The 21058-nt window shown below is 38.9% G+C and overlaps 1 protein-coding gene across 39 annotated transcripts in view; it reads left to right on the top strand.

Moving 5' to 3' along the window:
- Positions 1-21058, top strand: part of NRXN3 (neurexin 3) — a 1699208-nt gene that overhangs the window by 642896 nt on the left and 1035254 nt on the right. For 30 of the 39 annotated variants that reach the window (XM_032287186.1, XM_032287198.1, XM_032287192.1 and 27 more), the window contains 2 exons: positions 8938-9141; positions 15877-15903. In XM_032287186.1, the coding sequence (XP_032143077.1) occupies positions 8938-9141; positions 15877-15903 (231 nt within the window). The remainder of the gene's footprint in view (positions 1-8937; positions 9142-15876; positions 15904-21058) is intronic. The other 9 variants (XM_032287218.1, XM_032287216.1, XM_032287189.1 and 6 more) reach the window with 1 other exon arrangement.

The following is a 21058-nucleotide window of genomic DNA, read 5'->3' as shown; positions in this document are numbered from 1 at the left end:
AAAAGACCAGAGTCTACCATCTTCTTCCGCTTTCCACGTATACAATGGTAGTGTCACTCAGGTGGTCGTAGGCCACTATTTGTGCAACCAACTGGGCTTTAATGGCACATAAGTTTTGCTCAGAGAAAGATGCAGACTGTAACAGTAAGAGTTTTACACTGCCTGGAGTCACTGGCTATCTGGAACAGAAGTTAGAGAAGTTTATGGCAAATGGTTTTCTTAAACAATGGAGATTTTAATGGTGAGCAGTTTATAGGTAGCAGGCAGCTCTATGATACCAGTAGCAATGAGCAAACTGGTAAAGCAGCCAAGAGTCAAGTAGAGAGAATCAGGGAATGAGAAAACTCTGAAGGGCCCTCTGGGAATCACATATCTTGAAAGTTGTACATATTTGCCAGGCTCCCGCACTAAGAGGTAATTAGAGTAAGACACAGGTCATATTTGAAAGCATTCTCAAGCCATACACAGATACATATCTAGGAGGAAGAGTCGTACTGGTTCAGAAGGCTTAAGCATGATCTCTCAACCAACACTGGCTGAACAATAAGCTGCTCTTACCCAGATGCTATTCCTAGGAAAACACGCTTAAAAATAAAGTCATTCATTCTTGGTGGTCTGGAAGACTTTCTGAAGGCTGAAATTGCTCAAAAGTGATGGGAGGATAATTTCTAAGCTATCAGTCCTTGGCTGAACATGAGGCAAGATCATAAACTTCTTAAAAGTAGTTTCCAAGTCACACATATCCAACAGACAAAGGGCAAAAATCTAACTGACCCAGTTTAAGTACAATATTTGATCAGTAAGTTACTTATACTGATACAGGGGTAGCACTCACAGAAAGGCAAGCCAAAAGATAAAAACGGGAAACTTTCTTAGCAGGGGGATCAGAGCCATCTACTGAGAAAATCAGAATTATCTCTATCAAATCACTGAGTAAATGAACATATGAACAAACAAACAATTAGATATAAACGTAGGGGTAAGAGGGTTGGTGTCCAGACTTGTTACAATGCATTATCTAAAATGTCCAGTTTTCAACAAAAAATTATGAGAATGCAAATAAACAGGAAGTATGACCCATACACAGAATGCAGGCAATAGAAACTACCTTTGAGCGGGCTCATATATTAGACTTAAAGAAAGCAAGTTACTATTATAAATATGTTCAAATAACTAAAGGAAATTATGCTTCAAGGAAAATGAGAATGATTCATCAAATAGATAATAAAATAAAAATTTTAATATATATTGTATATATATTCATCTATCTATCTTCCAATAGAAATTTTATAGTTGAGAAGTACAACAACCTAAATGAAAAATTCACTAGATGAGCTCAACGGTAGATTAGAATTGGCAGAAGATAGAATAATTGTATTAGTCTGGTCTCACACTGCTGATAAAGACATACCCAAGACAGGGTAATTTATAAAGAAAACAAGACTTAATGGACTCACAGTTCCGCGTGACTGGAGATGCCTCACAATCATGGTGGAAGGTGAAAGGCACGTCTTACATGGTGGCAGAGAGAAAATGAGAGCCAAGCCAAAGGGTTTCCTCTTATAAAACCATCAGGGCTGTGAGACTTATTCATTATGATGGGAACAGTATGGGAGAAACTGCCCTCATGATTCAGTTACCTCCCACCATGTCCCTCCCACAAGACATGGGAATTATGAGAGCTACAATTCAAGATTCACAGCCAAACTGTATCATTCAACCCCAGCCACTCCCAAATCTTATGTCCTCACATTCCAAAACCAATCATGCCTTCCCAAAGTCACCAAAGTCTGAACTTATTTTGGCATTAACTCAAAAGTCCACAGTCCACAGTCTCATCTGAGACAAGGCAAGCCTCTTCTGCGTATGAGCCTGTAAAATCAAAAGCAAGTTAATTACTTCCTAAATACAGTAGGAGTACAGGCCTTGGGTAAATAGAGCCATTCCAAAGGAGAGAAATTGGCCAAAACAAAGGAGCTACAGGCTCCATTCAAGTCTCAAACCCAATGAAGTTATCATTAAATCTTAAAGTTCCACAATGATCTCCTTTGACTCCATGTCTCACATCCAGGTAATGCCAATGAAAGAGGTGAGTTCCCATGGCCTTGGGCAGCCTCAACCCTGTGGCTTTAGGGTACAACTCTCCTCCTGGTTGCTTTAATGGGCTGATTTTGAGTGCGTGTGGCTTTTCTATGTATACGGTGCAAGCTGTCAGTGAATCTACCATTCTGGGGCCTAAAGGACAGTGGTCTTCTCACAGCTCCACTAGGCAGTGCCCCATTGAGGACTCTGTGGGGGCTCACACCCCATATTTCCCTTCTGCACTGCTCTAGGAGAGGTTTTTCAGGAGAGCTCCGCCCCTGGAGCCTGTCTTTGCCTAGACATCCAGGCATTTCCATACATGCTGTGAACTCTACGTGGAGGTTCCCAAACCTCAGTTCTTGACTTCTGTGTACCCACAGGCTCAATATCACATGGAAGCTGCCAAGGCTTGGGGCTTGAACCCTCTGAAGCCACGGCCTGAGCTCTACCTTGGCCCCTTTTAGCCATGGCTAGAGTGCTTGGGGCACAGGGCCCCTTTTAGCCATGGCTAGAGTGGTTGGGACACTAGGCACCACCCTAGACTACACACAGCAGGGGGAGTGGGGAGTGGCCTGTCCTGCAAAACCATTATTTCCTCCTAGGCCTCTGGGGAACCTGTGATTGGAGGGACTGCATTAAAGGTATCTGACATGTCCTGGAAACATTTTCCTCATTGTTTGGTGATTAACATTTGACTTCTTATTACTTATGAAAATTTATGCAGCCAACTTGAATTTCTCCTCAGAAAATGGGTTTTCCTTTTCTTTTGCATTGTCAGGCTGCAACTTTTTTGAACCATTATGTTCTGTTTCTCTTTTAAAACCGAATGGTTTGAATGGCACCCGAGTCACTTCTTGAATGCTTTGCTGCTTAGAAGTTTCTTCCATCAGTTCCCCTAAGTCATCTCCCTCAAGTTCAAAGGTCTACAAATCTCTAGGGCATGGAGCAAAATGCTGCCAGTCTATTTGCTAAAACATAGCAAGAGTCACCTTTACTCCAGTTCCCAAAAAGTTCCTCATTCCATTTGAGACCATCTCAGCCTGAATTTTATTGTCAGCATTTTGGTGAAAACCATTCAACAAGTCTCTGGGAAGTTCCAAACTTTCCCACATTTTTTCTGAGCCCTCTGAATGGTTCTGACTTTTGCCTGTTACCCAGTTCCAAAGTTACTTTCACATTTTCAGGTATCTTTACAGCAGTGCCTCACTCTCAGTACTACTTTACTGTATTAGTCACTCCATATTCACACTGCTGATAAAGACATACCTGAGACTAGGTAATTTATAAAGAAAAAGACGGTTCATGGATTCACAGTTCCATGTGGCTGGGGACACCTCACAATCACAATCACGGTGGAAGGCAAAAGCCATGTTGTACATCGTGGTAGGGAATAGAGAAAATGAGAGCCAAGTGAAAGGGATTTTTCCTTATAGAACCATCAGATCTTGTGAGACTTACTATGATGAGAACAGTATAGGGGAAACTGCCCCCGTGATTCAATTATTTCCCACTGGGTCCCTTCCCCAGTATGTGGGAATTATTGGAACTACAATGCAAGACGAGATTTGGGTGGCGACACAGCCAGACCATATCAATAATTTTCAAACTTGAAAATAGAACAATAGATTATGGAATCTGAATAGAAGAAAGAAAAATTAATGAAAATAAATTAACAAAGTCTTGAAGAAATGTGGGCATCATTAAGTGTACCAACATATGTCTAGTACGACAACAAAAAGAACAGGAGAAAGAGAAAGGGATTGAAAAAATATTAAAATAATCATGAGTGCAAACTTTTCAATTTTGATGAAAAATGTTTATTTACACATACAAGAAGCTCAGTGGATTCTGCATAGAATAAACAGAAAAAGATACACATCCAGACACATTATAATAAAAATGTTGAAAGCCAAAGATAAAGAGAACATTTGGAAAGCAATCAGAGGAAAAAAAAATGACTTACAGGGGCACTATGGTAAGATTAACAGAACTGACATCTCTTCAGAAACAAAGGAGGCCAAAGGCAGTGGGGTGGCATTCAAAGGGCTGAAAAAAAAGTAACTGTCAATCAAGAATTCTATATCCAGCAAAACTGTGCTTCAAAAATGAAGATAAAATTTACACATTCCTAGATAAACAAAAACAGAAAATTTATTACTAGCACACTTACAAGAACTGCTAAAAAGTCTTCAGGCTGAAAGAGACAGCAAACAGTAACTTGAATTTACATGAAAAAATAATAAAGAGCTCTAGTAAAGGTAATTATGTTGGTAATGACAAAACACAGTATAATTATACATTTTTTTCTTAACTAATTCTAAAAGCAGTCACATAAACAGCATCTATAAAATTGTATTGTTATGCCTATAACATATAGAATTGTAATATATTTGACAATAAAACACGAATGAAGCTCTACTGGAAAAAGGAATTGACAGAAGGTGGTAATTAGAATACACAGGAAGAAGTGAAGAGAGTCAAAGATGATAAATACGCTTTATTTAAAAAGTCTCTATATACTTGAGCTGTCTTTTTTCCTCTTAGCTTCTTAAAAAAGACATAAGTTGGGTGGGCATGGTGGCTCACGCCTATAAACTCAGAGCTTTGGGAGGCTGAGTGGGGTGGATAACCTGAGGTCAGGAGTTCAAGACCAGCCTGGCCAATATGGTGAAACCCTGTGTCTACTAAAAATACAAAAATTAGCTGGGTTTGGTGGCAGGTGCTTATAATCCCAGCTACTCAGGAGGCTGAGGCAGGAGAATCGCTTGAACCCAGCTCAGGTTTGAGTTGAGATCACACCACTGGACTCCAGCCTGGGCAACAAGAGCGAAACTCCATCTCAAAAAAAAAAAAAAAGACATAAGTTTTTATAAAGGAATTATGACAATGTATCATTGGGTTTGTAATATATATAGACATTATGTGAGTAAGAGGACAAAAAGATGCAAGGGAAAAGAGCTATCTGTGAGTAAAGTTTCTATGTCATACTGGAATTGAATTAGTATAAAGATGTAGATTCTGGTAAATTAACATGTATATTGTAAGCCCTAGAGCAACCAGTAAGAAAGTATCATGAAAATATAGTTAAAATTATTAAAAGAATTAAAATAGTATGTTTGGAAGCATTCACTTGAGACAAAAGGAGATAAGTAAAAGAGAAAAAGGGAACGAAATAGGATAACTATTTCAGGACCATTAGCTGGGTATCCCATGATGTGGTCTCTCAGTACTCAATAATCTGACTGATTTAAGATTGAATAACTTTTCCTTATTAGGCTCATTGCCTCCCTAAAATTAATATTCTATTCATGGTTCTCTTTGTGTTTTTAATTTTTGAAAAAATTAATATGAATCCATATAACATTTTATTTTAGTTGATTCTCATATTAAAGTTTCTGCTTCGTCATCCTCCCCTTACCATTAGTTGTTTAACTAAATGCTCACGTGATATTTATTCTCTGATATTACCAATATCGATAAAAAGATGCATTAATTTAATGCATGTTCTGGCCCCACACATATCTAGAGGAACAAAAGCAATCATTGATTTTGAGACGTATTTCAGTGGGATGCATCAAAACAACGATTTCATGGCTCCCTTCGTATCCTAATATCTCTTAAAGAGGAGTGTGGTTGTGTATAGGAGAAGATGCATAGTGATGATTAATGGTGCTGAGAATTAATTACACAGAGAGCATTGCATATGTACATAGAGCAATGTGTTTAGAATATGTGTATTATATATGTTTATATAATTTTGTATATTTATAATATATGACTTTAATTAATGGTGTGTTTGTATGTGTGTGCACATACACACCATAGAACTTCTACCATGAAGCCTTATGGATGTGCTTTGGTGCTTGGAAACATGGGTGTGTTCCTTGCATAGATCTATGACAATTTGGCAGGACTGTTAAGTATACAGTGGGGAGAATCAGACTGCCTGCATGCAACTCCCAGCTCTGCCGTTGTTTTTAGTCATGTTATTTGATATCTAGAAAATGTAATAATAATGGCATCATGGTGTTCTTGAAGATTAAATGACTTCTTAATGCGTATAAAGTCCTACAAAGCACCAGACAAATAGTAGGTGCTCAGTTTTAGGTATCATTCTTGATCTTCTTTTGATACTGCTCTTCCAGGAGATAAAAGTTTTGTTTTGTTTTGCTTCACATCTGGATCATGTGTTAAATTTAGATTGTTTCCAATCTAAGAAGAGATCTTCATAATATGTCTTATTGTAATCGTGTTTGCAACTGTCTCACTTTTATCTGTAATCCCTTTACAGTTTGCAAATTGTAATATGCTGCTATTAGCATGTCGTGAGTGCTACCTGGGAGATTGCTGATTCTCAGGAATATCATAAGTGCATTTATATTACTTTTCATGGATCTTCTGTGTGATATCTACACAGGGTAGGGGCATGAAACAACACAGACTATTTTGGGACACTTCAATGTGGTCTGCCTGACTCTTGTTTCTCCCTGTTTCAATTCTTTCTTGTATGAGTGTAGGGGTGTTTTTCTCTTTTGTTCACTGTTATGTCTACCACCTAGAAGAGTGCCTGGCAATCAGTAATCACAGAGAAATATATTATAGCATCTCATAATCTAAAACCATTTACTTAACTTTTCAGTAGGTACCCAAGTCCCCTGATTTTATTCTGGTCTCAAACTACCTTATATAACCATTTGTTAAAAATGTATGTCGGATGCTGTAATAGTCCGTTGTCACACTGCTATAAAGAAATACATGAGACTGGGTAATTTATAAAGAAAAGAGGTTTAATTGACTCACAGTTCTGCATGGCTTAGGAAACCTCAGGAAACTTACAATCATGATGGAAGGAGAAGCTGGCATCTTTTTCGCAAGGCAGCAGGAGAGAAAAGAGCATGCGAAGGAGGAACTGTCAAACACTTATAAAACAACAGATATTGTGAGAACTCATGAGAACAGCAGGGGGGAAACCACCCCCATGATCTAATCATCTCCCACTAGGCCCTCTCTCAACACGTGGGGATTATAGGAATTATAATTTGAGATGAGATTTGGGTGTGGACACAGAGCCAAACCATATCGGATGCTTCTGTTAAATTGAATAGTTTGCCTACCGCCTAGAAGAGTGCCTGGCAATCAGTCATCACAGAGAAATATATCATAGCATCTCATTATCTGAGCATCCTCCTCTTTATTTCCTTTATGTCTATAAAGCTACTACCTGATATACCTGTTGAATATGATGCTATTGCTTCTTTCATTATAAACCCTACCCATCTATCAAGACCAGCTCAGACTCTATCCCATCTATCTTAATCACCTGCATTCTTCAGCTTCCCTCCTCTGAATGTTACCTGTATTGTATGCATTTCCTCTGTCATTTAACCACTTGTATGTCCAGTACAATTACTTGTGCATTCTGTATCTCTCTTTAGAACAGGGACCTTGTCTATTTCACCTTTGTATTCCCCATAGTGCATGTAGGCAGCAAATATTTGACAACAGCAAATATTTAATAAAGACCTACTCAGTGACAGATACTGAACCCAATGACAGATTTGCTTTCTAGGAATGTGAGTGATATTCTTCTCCTGTGTTTCCTAAAAATATTTGCCTAGTGATTGTTTAAACACATTTATATGTTGAACATCATAGTGTTTCAAAACAGTCCTTGGACTTGGTATCAGATATACTGAGTCAAATCCAGGGAGGCTATGTGACTTTGGTATGATAACACAGCCCTTTAAGGATCTTGGTTTTCTTGTCTGAAAGTAGGAGTAATAGAATCACACTATAGCATTAATTGAGGTAACATATTGTGGGGAGAGGTCTCGAGGGGATCCTAACCAAAGGATTGGTTAGACTGAGGAAGATATCAGATAAAAGTGAGTTTTCAGCCAGGCACAGTGGCTCACACCTGTAATCCCAGCCCTTTGGGAGGCCAAGGTGGGTGGATTGTTTGAGGCCAGGAGTTCAAGACCAGCATGGCCAACATGGCGAAACTCCATCCCTACAAAATATGCAAAAATTAACGGGGAATGGTGGCATGTGCCTATAATCCCAGCTACTCAGGAGGCTGAGGCAGGAGAATTGCTTGAACCAGGGAGGCAGAGGCTGCAGTGAACCAAGATTGTGCCATTGCACTCCAGCCTGAGCAACAGAGTGAGACTCTGTTTCAAAATAATAATGATAATAATAATAATAATAATAATGACTTTTTGTCTTTCCCTATTTGAATAAGAGTAAAATAGATTTTCAAGGGTGTCATTAGCTTTATGTTGTTGTTCTAACTCTGCCTCTGTCAGATATTCTTTGAATGGGACAAACTCTCACAATGTCTGGGCACTGGGGATGTTATGATGCCGGACCATGCTGCTACGTTTTCCTGCCTCTAAAAGCTCTCTGGTGAATATCAATTTGTCTGCTGTGGTGGTTATAAGCTGCTGCTCTCCTCCTATTCTTCGTGAAATACAGGGGTTCTAAGTTGTGTTTTATGTACTTGTGTTTTATCTATAGCATACAGAATTGCAAACAGTGCTATTTGTGGGGTTATTTTCACTTTTTCAAAATATCTTCACATCCATTATTTAATTTGGTACTCTTGACAAAGTCTATGAACTTGGTAGGGAAGGTACCAGTGCCATAATCCCTTTTCAAATGAAGACATAGAGCCTCAGAGTTTAAGTGGTCTGCCCAGGCTCACACAGTTAAAAAGGGGGCAACAAAAAGGGTTCATCAAACACAAGTCACTAGGCTACAAATCTGACACCCTCTCTGCTTAGCTTGAAAGCAAAGGGGTATTTGGGAACTCTAACATCCTTCATCCTAATGATCTTCTCTATTCTTCTTTTGCAGAGGCGTCCATCCTGAGCTATGATGGCAGCATGTACATGAAGATCATCATGCCCATGGTCATGCATACGGAGGCAGAGGACGTGTCCTTCCGCTTCATGTCCCAGCGAGCTTATGGGTTGCTGGTGGCTACAACCTCCAGGGACTCTGCTGATACCCTGCGTCTGGAGCTGGACGGGGGGCGTGTCAAGCTCATGGTTAACTTAGGTATCGTATGAAGTACCCTCTGCCACTCTGTTTGGGCTTGTCTTCCCTTTCTTTTCTGATTTTCATTGGTTTGATTGAATTCTTTGTTTGTTTCTTGAAAGTTAGCTGCTCACCTCTTGTTTAATAGACCAAGGATAAAACCCAACAGCAACAAACACCTTCTCCTTGTTTCTGCATGAGGTTTTGATGTCAATTTCTGGTTTCTGACAATAGTGATTTCTTTATTAGATTATTTGTTTTCTAAGTTTCCTTTCTTGTTTTTTGGAATCGTTTAGCTTTGTGTAAAACACGCTACTTTGGTCCATCTTTTGATCAATCATATTCCCATGAGTCCAACTCCTCGGTCACCACTCAAAACAGTCGAAGCTGCGGGCAGGGACAGGGCAGGAAGTGGAGGCAAAATGTGGATGTGGGGTTGTAGGAAATTAAACTCCGTGGGTCGTGTGAGACATACATTGTTTCTAGCTCCACGTTTACTACTCAAATGGAGAATTCTGGTGGCCTTGATGACACTGATACCTCCTTTCACCTTCTCCTAGTGGGGGACAAGTAGATTGTTGTTCCCTTGGAAAATAATTCCCTAAGTTGAGAGTCTGTGACATGTGGAAGGAAAATGTGGCTCCTAATATGTATACCCATTTTTCTTGACATTCTTAACCATCACTCAGCACCCCTTTGTGCAAAGGTTGTTACCTTGTACTAATACTCACTAATAACTCTCTTCTCCTCGCATAATACGTTTCTGTTTTACCTCAGAGTTGAAAAATTATGACTTCAAATTTGTAGCTTTATTGGAATAGGATTTTCCCTTTCACTGTAATTACCCATAACAGAATCTTTAGAAATTTTCCTATTTATGGCCTCATATTCTCTTCTGCTATTGATCTTTACTGAATTCTAATTGATATTCTGTAGAGATTGGGGTCTTCTCGGTTTTTGGAAAGAAAAAACCCTCTATTTCTGCTATTTCTAATCAGCAGATAGTCAATACCCAGCATTGATAAGATTACTGAGATAGCGGGGGCCAAACTTTCTAAGCTGTTGGATTTATTTGGTTATGTAGGATGTGTTTGGATATAGTGATACCTTATAAAGAGTTGAGTGCAAGGGTTTGTCAGAGCCATGGAGAAGAAATGATGAACGAATGTACCAGATGCAAGATCCTATGTAGGGCTAGATGTTCTGGTGGGAAGGTGGGGTTTTTGAATCCATACCAGTCTTATCTGCTGTTGGGTCAACTGGACACACTTGGAAAATGCCTACATCATAACCTAAAATCTCTGGGACACAAAGGACTGTTTTGAGCAGTGACTTAGTGATGTCTTTTTTTTTCCTTCTAGTTTGCAGCATTTACAACGCTGTGCCCTTTTTCTTGTCCAAATTCATTTGATTTCTGTTGTCAGTGTGTCTCTTGGTTTTTCTTTTGTTTGTGTATGTGTGTGTTTGGTCATTTTATGTTTTTTTACTATTATTATTTTTGCTGGACCTTTTTGTGTGCGTGTGTTCTTGAGTTTCCAATCCTCTCCACCATCAACCATGGTAAATCAAAAGATGGTATTCAACCCTTCAAAGGCCCAAAGCCTGCGGCCCGCATAGCAAACAGCCTTGAGAACACAGCGTACTGAGCAGCCTACAGAGACTGGCATACCCCTGACCCTACTACCTTCCACCCCTGCACCATCCTCCCCACCTTAAATCAATGTAAGAGTGTGTTACCTAAAACCAACAGCCAGCAGCTGATTCTCTGCTTCTCAGAAAAACAGCAGAAGAAATAAAAAAAACAGAACCAAATACAACCCCTTTACTAGCTCACTGAAAAATATGAGGAAGACAATTTTTATCTCCGGATCTATTTCAAAGTCAGAGAGAAACAAACACATGAGAGTGATTCAGCCCTGTGGGATCCTGAGGGAGTGCACACTGTGTCATTAAACAGACATATTTTTCCCCATTAGATGTTGTTTAGTAAAAATTAGAGTGTCAACTTTGACAGGTCTCATATCTTCGGAGGAAAAACTGGGGTCAGCAGGGGTAGAAATAAAAAGGTATTTAGGAAATAGGTATACAGATTCTCACACACACACACACATATACACATACACCTTGAGTTAGTCACAGAAAAGGCAAAAAAAAGGCAAATAAGGAAATAGGTATACAGATTCTCATTATCATTCACTCTCTCACACACACATACACACGTATACCTTGAGTTAGTCATAGATCTCATGTGCATTCCTAGAAGCATTATTTTATTTTATTTTATTTTGTGACTGAGTTTCACTCTTGTGGCCTAGTCTGGAGTGTAACGGCGCAATCTCTGCTCACCACAGCCTCTGCCTCCCAGGTTCAAGCGATTCTCCTGCCGTAGCCTCCTGAGTAGCTGGGATTACAGGCATGTGCCACCATCCCAGCTAATTTTGTATTTTTAGTAGAGATGGGGTTTCTCCATGTTGGTCAGGCTGGTCTCGAACTCCTGATCTCAGGTGATCCGCCCCCCTCTGCCTCTCAAAGTGCGGGGATTACAGGCATGAGCCACCACGCCCAGCCAATTTTTGTATTTTAAACTCTAGCCAAAATCTGGGAGATGTGCTTTTCCAATAGAATTTGCTGTTTTTTTTTTTTTTTTTTGCGTTTGTCTTCTTTTGTTACAATTCAGTCTACCTCCTGCTGAGTTGAACAATCTCAGTAAAAAGAGAGGTAGCCTGTCCCAAGAGAGTACTGTGCTAGTCCAGAAGCAGTAGTTAATTTTTTTTTACCCTGAAGGATATGGTTCATCATAATTACGGCTTTCCTTCCAATCTGACATGGAAAACTGAACTTAAACTCTTACACTTGTGTAGATGCAACTCTTCATATCCATGCTTTGTTTAAATGTTTTCCTTCCATCTCCTCCCCAAAATATGCCCCTTTGTAAGTATTTTCTTCCTCTGTGCCAGGAATTTATATTTCCTTTTTCTTGGTTGTAGAAGAAAATGTCTCCAAGTAGAGTTTGCCTTCACATGCATTCCACCAAAACTAATTCCAAAGGATCACTTTGCTCCCCCGCTCTGTTCAAGTTGTATTTTTTCAACTCATGCACTAATCATATTTTAGTTTATTTCAAATTGATCACACATATACACTCATGATGTAAAAGCCTAGTATATATTTATCTGATGGAACATATCTTCCAAACATCAAGGAGACTAGGGTTTTCCAATGGCTTTGTCTTCTGCAGGGAGCCATATGTGGTGCTCACAGGTATAAGAAACATCGTGTAACACAGCACAATTTTTAAAAAGTTGAGAGGTTGACTATGGGTCAACCACATTTTGATCCCTTAGAATTATAAGCTACAACCTTTTATTATTACAGCATATTTAAAGATTTAAAAGACCTTGTCTTATTATAATCTCATGATAATTTTGTGAGATAAATCAATCAAGTCTTTTTATGCTTACTTTTACAGATGTGAAGCACAGAGAGAAATACAACTTTTCAAAGCTTACATAAGAAGCTGGAGGCAGAGCTAGAACCCATGTCTCTAAACTGCTAGATCAGCATGGGTTATTTGTTCCCTTCACAGATCAGGACTATGGGTCAGTGATGTGTCAGTCTTAATGACTTCCAACTGTTTTCACGATGGTCACCTTTGAAACATGCACAGAGGGAATCTTCATTTTCCTCAGTGCCCAGTTTGAATTGAGCTGCACAAGAGAAAAGACCGTTGATATAGGAAAAGCCTTTAAAAGATCCTTTGCAGAGTGCCAGGAGCCCTTGTTCAATGGCAGAGACTCCGAGGGAGTGACAGGCAGTTTGCCTAATTGCATTTGAATTCTCCAAATGTTCTCTCTCTGGAAATGTGGACTTGCTCCTACTGTTTATTGTGTATATTATTGAAGACACACAGCTCTTAGAAACATTTACCTCTCCCATGCTCAACCCAAAGCTCGCCAATGAGAAATACTTTCTTGGCCAGGAGCAGTGGCTCACACCTGTAATCCCAGCACTTTGTGAGGCTGAGGTGGGTAGATCACAAAATCAGGAGTTTGAGACAAGCCAGGCCAACATGGTGAAACCCTGTCTCTACTACAGCACAAAAATTAGCCTGGTGTGGTGGTGCATACCTGTAATCTCAGCTACTCTGGAGGCTGATTGCTTGAACCCGGGAGGCGGAGGTTGCAGTGTGCCAAGATTGCGCCACTAAGATTGCACCACTTGCACTCCAGCCTGGGCAATAGAGTGAGACTCTGTCTCAAAAAAAAAAAAAAAAAAAAAAGGAAAAACTTTATCATTTCCCATAATTAAAAAAAAAGTTAAAATAGGCAACACACAGATACACACATATAAATGTCAAAAGACATGTCAAGATGTAAGACAGACTTTTTTTAAGCAAACAAAAAACTCTGGCTGCTACCAAAGGTAGATCTAAAGGAAACTGCCTTCCCAACTCAGTTCTTTCGCTCATTTTCTTATTTAAAAGAACCACATAATGTAAATATGTGTGTGTGCATGTGTGTGTGTGTGCATGTGTACACACACACACACGCACACATATTTATACATATATACATACACATTCAGTAACAAGTACACCCCCCTCAGAGCCTATCAAGAAGGTTCTGGGATAGATTTTCCTTCTCAAACCATTTATTCTTCGGGTAAAATAACAAAGTAGTTCTTCACATATTGATGTAAAGTAAACAAACTGCCTGCCATCTTGAAAGCTCTAAGCCCTCACATTGGTTTAAAGACCCCATCCACTTTACATGACTCGTAAAGATGAGCCCAGGCCAGCACCTCTCACTAGGCCAGCTTCTTATCTAATAATAAAATCCTCACTCTTCCTCTCTCATAAGCAAGCCCGTACACCAGTTTCCCCTCTCTCTTAAACGTGTCAGGAAGGGACATTTCTCCAGCTTTGGGTGATGGTAGGTGCAGTCAGTAGCTGAAGCCACCACCTCTTCCTCCCTTCCTTCCCTCCCTCCTTCCAGTCCTCACCAGGGGCACGGCCTCCTCTGTCTGGTGATCGTACCGGTTGCTCCAGGGCTGTTTGCTCCCACTTTTCTGTTGCGGTTGACGACACATGACAAACCTAACCGCACGAAACCAAACCCAGATTTTTCTCAAGAGATGTTCTTCTCGGGAACAAATAAGCCTTCTGCCTCCTTCCTCAGAATAACTGGACGTTTTAAATGGCTTCTCTCCAGATTTCTCATAGCTTCATTCTGCCCTTTATTCCTACTCCTTTAAAATGATTAACTTTGGGGAATTCACATGGTGGCATCGTCCTTGACAAGTCCTCTAAAACTATTGGGTCAGCTTAGGCAGAACAAGAATACTTTGTGACTATATTTTCCCCTCTACTTTTCGTACCTTAAAAAAATAATTTTGCTTCTACCTTTTAATATACAATGGTAAACAAATCCTTATTGGAATTTCCACCGTGATAAGCCAACCTTAGGCTGAACTGGACAGCTTGGTAACAACTAACCTGAGACCTTTCTTTGACATTTTCTGCCCAGTCCCCTACTACCGCCCACCGATTCTATTCAAGGACCTTCTATATTGTGTGTACATGACTCTCCAGCAGAGATTAATACAGTGATAGATGTGCTGATCTCTGGCACAGAATACCTTGTCTGATTACCAGCACTGGCCAGTTAGTCGCTATTTTCTTCCCTTCCTTTCCCATTTAAAACAGTGAAACCAAAACCAAAAAGTGTTCTCTCCTCAAGATGCAGAATGACAGAGTGAAATACCCAGAGGTCAAAGGTGCCGAGACCTCCTCCACACGTGCCTGTCTTGCCTTCTCCCTGAATGCTGTGGGCACTTGATTCAGCCTGGGCATTCAGGCAGGAAGACAGAGATGGGCTTCCTGAGGGGGTTGGTCTGGGAGCCTTTGAATCACTAGCAATCAGAGAACCCAATTCACCGTGATAACATCAAACACCTCCTCTGACCCTACACCCGACCCCACCTCTCTAAAATCTGGGATGGGTGTTTGTGCGGTTAGCTGTTTGCAAGTGGCCATTTTATGACAGGAAATGACCAGGTGGTGTTAACCCTTTCCTTACCTCTAAGGAATATGGCAAGTCTGCCTATGCAGATTTCTATAGCATTTGGGGACCAACCTAGGGAGAGGGTGGAGGGAGTTTGTTTTTAGAAAAAGAGAAAGGGTTAAATACTTCACTGAGAAACTTAATGGGCAGATTTTTTAAATGATACAATGTGTCAGACTGGTGATATATCTTTGGAATACTAATAAAAAATTTTATTAATGCTACTTTAAAAAATGAATTTTAAGAAAGTAAATTACAGGGAAAATAGAATATAACCTACATTTGGTGGGGAAATTTTTGCCCATTTTTCCAAGTTTAACAAAATTAATATTTTAAAGTCCAGGTTTAAAATACTTTATATAAATGAATAGGTTTTTTTTTTTAAAAAAACGAAACAAAACAAAACAAAACATGCTTGGTGTCTACTGTGGATATATATGTATACCAGTATATATCTCTATACATATGTGTATATATATGTGTGTGTGTGTATATATATATGTATCCAACTTTACTAAATAATATACTGTACATATACACCCACCCTTAAACTTGTACATACTGTATATATATAAAATGGCCACATTTCTTACGTGTGTCTGTCCCCGGAAGGGTGGACTGATTGTTTTTGGATGTCTGCAGCTGTTACCTTGAAGGATGCAATTTCATCTTTCATTTATTTTTCCCCATCTAGACTGTATCAGGATAAACTGTAACTCCAGTAAGTTTTCCCTCAAGTTTCATTTTGTTCTTTAAAAAAAAATACTGACTTTATTTTGTTTACTGTTTTATGAGCTGTTTTTTATTTGAATTATTTTTTCTTTTAACAATGGAGTTGGGGGGAGCTGGGGCTAAGAAGATGGGGAACTGGGTGAGGGCGAAGGTCTGAGTGTGGTTTGGGGCGTGGTTTCTGGGCAGGTCCTCTCTTTTTCCTTGCATTTGTTCTATATGAAGAAAAGAAGGCAAGGGCACATTGAAATAGTGAAAAATCAGCTTGGAAAGATCATTTATTGTCTTTGGGAAGTAACTCTGAGAGTGAACAAAAAGCTTTAGGGCAACCAGCATGCACTTCTCCACTACCGAACACTTCAGAAAATAAAAGCAAAGTTCTTGACCCAGAGGTGGCTGCCAACTCTGACATTTCTTTCCCGGTGTTTATCACCGTTAGGAGCTTCTAACAGGGTGGGCAGATCACTGCTACTCGTGATAAGCCAATGCTTCAACCAAAGACTTGAGACTGGCTCTGCAAAAGGAAGAATTGTAATATGATTTTCACCTTCTCCCATTCAGATACCCTCGTTCTTGAAAAAGGATTCTAACAAGGTACAGGATGAAAACGTCTCACGCATTTCTTCCTGTTCATTAAAAGTAAACACTAACTAGAGTCAACTTAGAAGGGGAATATGAAGATAAATAGAAGAATAGGCACAAGAGAAACAATAGGCCTAGATGATGAAAGGAAAAAAGGAGGACATATGCTTGGATATATACTATAGCATATTATATTAGGCTGATTAATACTAACTACTGTAACAAGCAATCCCAATGTTATAATGGCTCAATAAAAGAAGGGTTTATTTCTTGTTCAGGCAAAGTCCAATACTAATTGGGCAGTTTTCCCAGACAACTCTCTTCAAAGAGGTAATCCAGGGATCTAGGATCCTTCCATGAGGTGGGTCCACCATCTTGGAGTTCTTTACTTCTGGCTGTATCCATAGGGAAGAGAAAGAGAGCGAGAGAGCTTGAATGGTGTGCAGTAGGTCTTATTGCCTTGCTTGGAAGTAAGAAACATCACTTCTATTCATATTGTATTTGCTAGACATGACTCCATCCTACTTGGGAAGGAAGCTGGGAAATGTCTTCTAGTGCACTCAGGAGAAGAAAAACTTGGATTAGTTGAATATCTGGCATATGTAATTTTCTATATTATCTCATCATTTTTAAAATTCTTTCCTTGCTAGGGTCTTTCTGTAGGAACAAAAGGAAAAATCCAACTTCTACATTTGGTTTACTTGCTGATTTCATCCTAATAAGTCTCGTATAGGTGCTAATTTAAAGTTCTTTCTTGGTAGAAGCTATATTATGGGCATGACAAACTAATAAAGCCCAATTCTACTTTTGGTGGTGTGCAAATGTCCCATCTAAGTTAACACAAAAAGAAGACATTGAAAATATTGATATAAGCAACTACTTCCAAAATGAGTGCTTTATCCTTGGCTTGGCATCACTAACAGTTATTTTAAGCAATGCCCTATTTTCTGTGTCTAAATATTTCTAATTAGCCAGAAATTTGTTATGATATTTAGATCATTAAAATCCTAATTGAAATATCCTTTCTCTCCAAAGCCTGGAGTTTGCTGTTCCTGTTTCTTCTTTTTCTTTTTTTTTTTTTTTTGATTTTTTTTTAAGCAGGTTTATTGAGGTCTAATTTTCATACCACTACATTTACCCATCATAAACTTACAACAGTTCAAGGACTATAATTAAACTTATAAAGTTGTCTAAACATCACCACAATCACATTTTAGAACATTTCCATCATTCCCAGAATTTCCCTCCTGCTCTTTTCCAGCTAATCTCTGCTCCTACCCATGGTCCTAGGTAACTATTGATGTGCTCTGTTGCAATAAATATGCCTTTTTGGAAATTTAATGTCAATGGAGTTACATAAATTGTTATGTAGTCATTTGTGTCTTGCTTTTTTTAAAAAAAATTTTAATAGCATTTCTATGGGAATTTTTTCTCTTTCCTTTTGCACTGGTTTTCAGAAGGAAATAAGGTGGAAACTTAGCATGAAGGTGGAAAGCCTTGTACCGGAAGCTACATCTGGCATCTTCTAGCTTCAGAGACTTATTTGGAGAACAGGGAACTGAGGCAATTATTTTATCAGGATATCAGGATTTGCTTTTGCTTTCTCTATCCACGCTTTCTCATGAAGTCAATCCTATATATTCTGTATGATCAGCCACAGAAAGTCATCATAAGACAATTTCCAGGATTCTCTCTGTTGGGAAGATAGTGACACAGATGACAGCAGGTTTTCTTAATCTGATAAAATATTTTCTATTTTCAACCACCAAAAACAGCATTGAGAGGAAAATAAGTCAGCAGAAGTATGTTCCCAGCTTTGATCACAAACCATAGAAAGAATATAACTGATTTCAATTTAATACGTATGTAAAGAATCAAGATTAGATTTTGGAAATTATTTTTAGGATTTTCATAATAAACCTTTACCATACTAGGAACATTAATAGTGTTGGGAATACAGTATCAGAGACATAATACAATGTTCACTGGTTAAAGTGTTTGACTAGAAAAAACCAACACACATGGGTCTTTTAAAGTAATCTAACAGCTTTAGAGCTAAACAATGTAACCATGCATCTAGGGTTATGTAGAGTCACAAAGTAAATATGGCACATTTTTTCTGAAGCTAATTTTAATTGTTAATCTCGAGTAAAAGTTTAAATTGAAACCACATCGATAAATTATGCAGAAGAATGCAAATCAGCATGAATGTTTAAGAAAAAAAGATTTGAATAAGAATTCAAAGACATTTCATTTTTATTGTGTATCTTCTCTATTTCATCCCTGGTATTATTGGCATTTAAGTGGAAAAGTTTGAGAAGACCGTGCAATTAAATTTGGAGAGAAAAAGGGTGTACGTGATTCGAACTTCTAAGCCCTTCTTCTTATTGACTCCCTGTCAGATTTCATAGCTTGACCTGTTACAGGATCTCAAGTTGTTTCTGTAATAGGCGTGCAGGTCCTTACTCTTCCTTGATTTTCAACTGTGAGAGTGTTTGCACCCTGGGTTTGAGAGGGAGAGGTCTTTCCCTCAGCCTTACCTCTTGCTGTTATTTCAGTAGAAGTCATAGGGTACCTTGCTTAATTTTAAAAACAGAGCTTCTTTTTTCCCCCTTGAAGGGAAATACGGAATTAAATTTGAATCAAGGTGGATTATAAGTTTGTAAACTTTTCTACTCGTTCTTTTTTAGCATGTCAGTCCTTTGAAAAGTCACTCGGGTAAAATACTGAATGACATCAGCTATTTTTTTCCCCTGTTCTCTGTTATAAAATATTGTTTTTTTCTGGGAAATGCCTATTTCCAAGGCATTCTGTGACACTCGTTAATGGAGACAAGAGCATGAGAAAGCAGGATGATCTTCCAGCATCCAGAGAAAACCGTGGGCCATGAGAGAGAACAGTGATCTTGAGGTGGAAAAAAAGCAGTTTTCTTCTAGCCTTCTTCCTTTTGGTTTTGCTGTCTGGCCCTTTTGTTGGAGACTATGACCTAGTTCCATGCCAAGCATTTCCTACCAAGAAGCAAAAACAATACTCTAATCAGCCTCTGTATCTTTCTCCCTTTCTTAACTTCTCTTTTTTTTAATAGTTTGTCTTTTATCATGATATCGATGATATATTCATTATTATTCATTACAAATCCTACTACCCCTGCTTTCCAAATCCTCTAAGAATACCACACCATAAATTCCTCTCTAGTTACTATCAATAAACATATATTAGAGAGTGTGCAAATCAAGGTCTTTGGTTGAATCAAGGTCATTGCTGGATTTGATTCATCTGGCAGAAATGTATTTGAAGACACTTAATACATATAGTTCTCGTTTAGAATTTATTTTTAAATTGCAAAAGAACAACAGAGTTGGCAGCCATCATGGTGAATTGAACTCTAGGGTGACCTGGAACACTGGTAAAGAAAACACGGCTGGCTGGGTGCGGTGGCTCACGCCTGTAATCCCAGCACTTTCGGAGGCTGAATCGGGCGGATCACAAGGTTTAGAGATCGAGATCATCCTGGCCAACATGGTGAAACCCTGTCTCTCCTAAAAAATACAAAAATTACCTGGAGGTGGTGGCAGACGCTTGTAATCCCAGCTACTCGGGAGGCTAAGGCAGGAGAATTGCTTGAACTCTGGGGGCAGAGTTTGCAGTGAGTCGAGATTGTGCCACTGCACTCCAGCCTGGTGACTGAGCGAGTCTCTGAACAAACAAACAAACAAACAAAACAGAACTCTTTTCTGGAGAATTTCTGGAGGAAATGACCTGTTCCTATGGTTCTGGTTCCATAAGGCTGGCAGTAACCTAAGAGGCATGCAGTTCTTAAAACAGGTATGAACTTCTCGTTGATGTGATGAGTGCACAAATGAAAGTATGGAAAATGGCTTTTTGTCTTTGACCTTGTCTGATTGTGGCTTTGCCCTATGACTTCCTAGCCCCTAATTTATTCTATTCCTTTCAAGCCATGTGCAGTATGAATGAATATAGAGAGCTAATATTACTTAAATATATGTATAGCTTGAATGAATTTAGTAAACATATATTAATGAATTTCAACTTTTCCTTTCTTTTTCTATCTTTCCTCTCAAATGCTAATTCTTCTGTGTTGTGGCCATTTTCCCTATCTTTCTAACATGGAGTGTGTATGTGGCATGGGAATTGTAAGTTTGTGTAGATGCCTGATTATTTAGGTATATGTAACAACATCTCTCTCACTAATTGCTTTGAACCTAAAGACTCACTAATTTGTCTGTGACAAGGTTTATTTTTTTCTTCTTAGACACAGATGAGAAAGGAAATAGAGTGCTATAAAAAATATATATTGACCTTAAGACACTCAAGTACCACAGTAGAGTTATTTTTGTCAGAGAATAACTTTGACGATCTTGTCTATTTTCTACATACCCTGATGTCTTTGATTCATCATAGAGATACACAGTAATCTCAGAGATGTATGAAAATAACATCACAAGGATATGATATCTGCAAATTTTATCTCCCAAGGCTGCTAGTGTTTGAGTATTTCTCCTCTTGGGCTTGCTTGGATAATTCCTTCACCTCTCCCCTCCCCC

This window comes from Sapajus apella, unplaced genomic scaffold (assembly GCF_009761245.1).
Source record: "Sapajus apella isolate SASKATOON/1434 unplaced genomic scaffold, GSC_monkey_1.0 scaffold20, whole genome shotgun sequence".
Lineage (NCBI taxonomy): Eukaryota > Metazoa > Chordata > Mammalia > Primates > Cebidae > Sapajus > Sapajus apella.
This window is presented reverse-complemented; position numbering and strand designations above follow the sequence as displayed.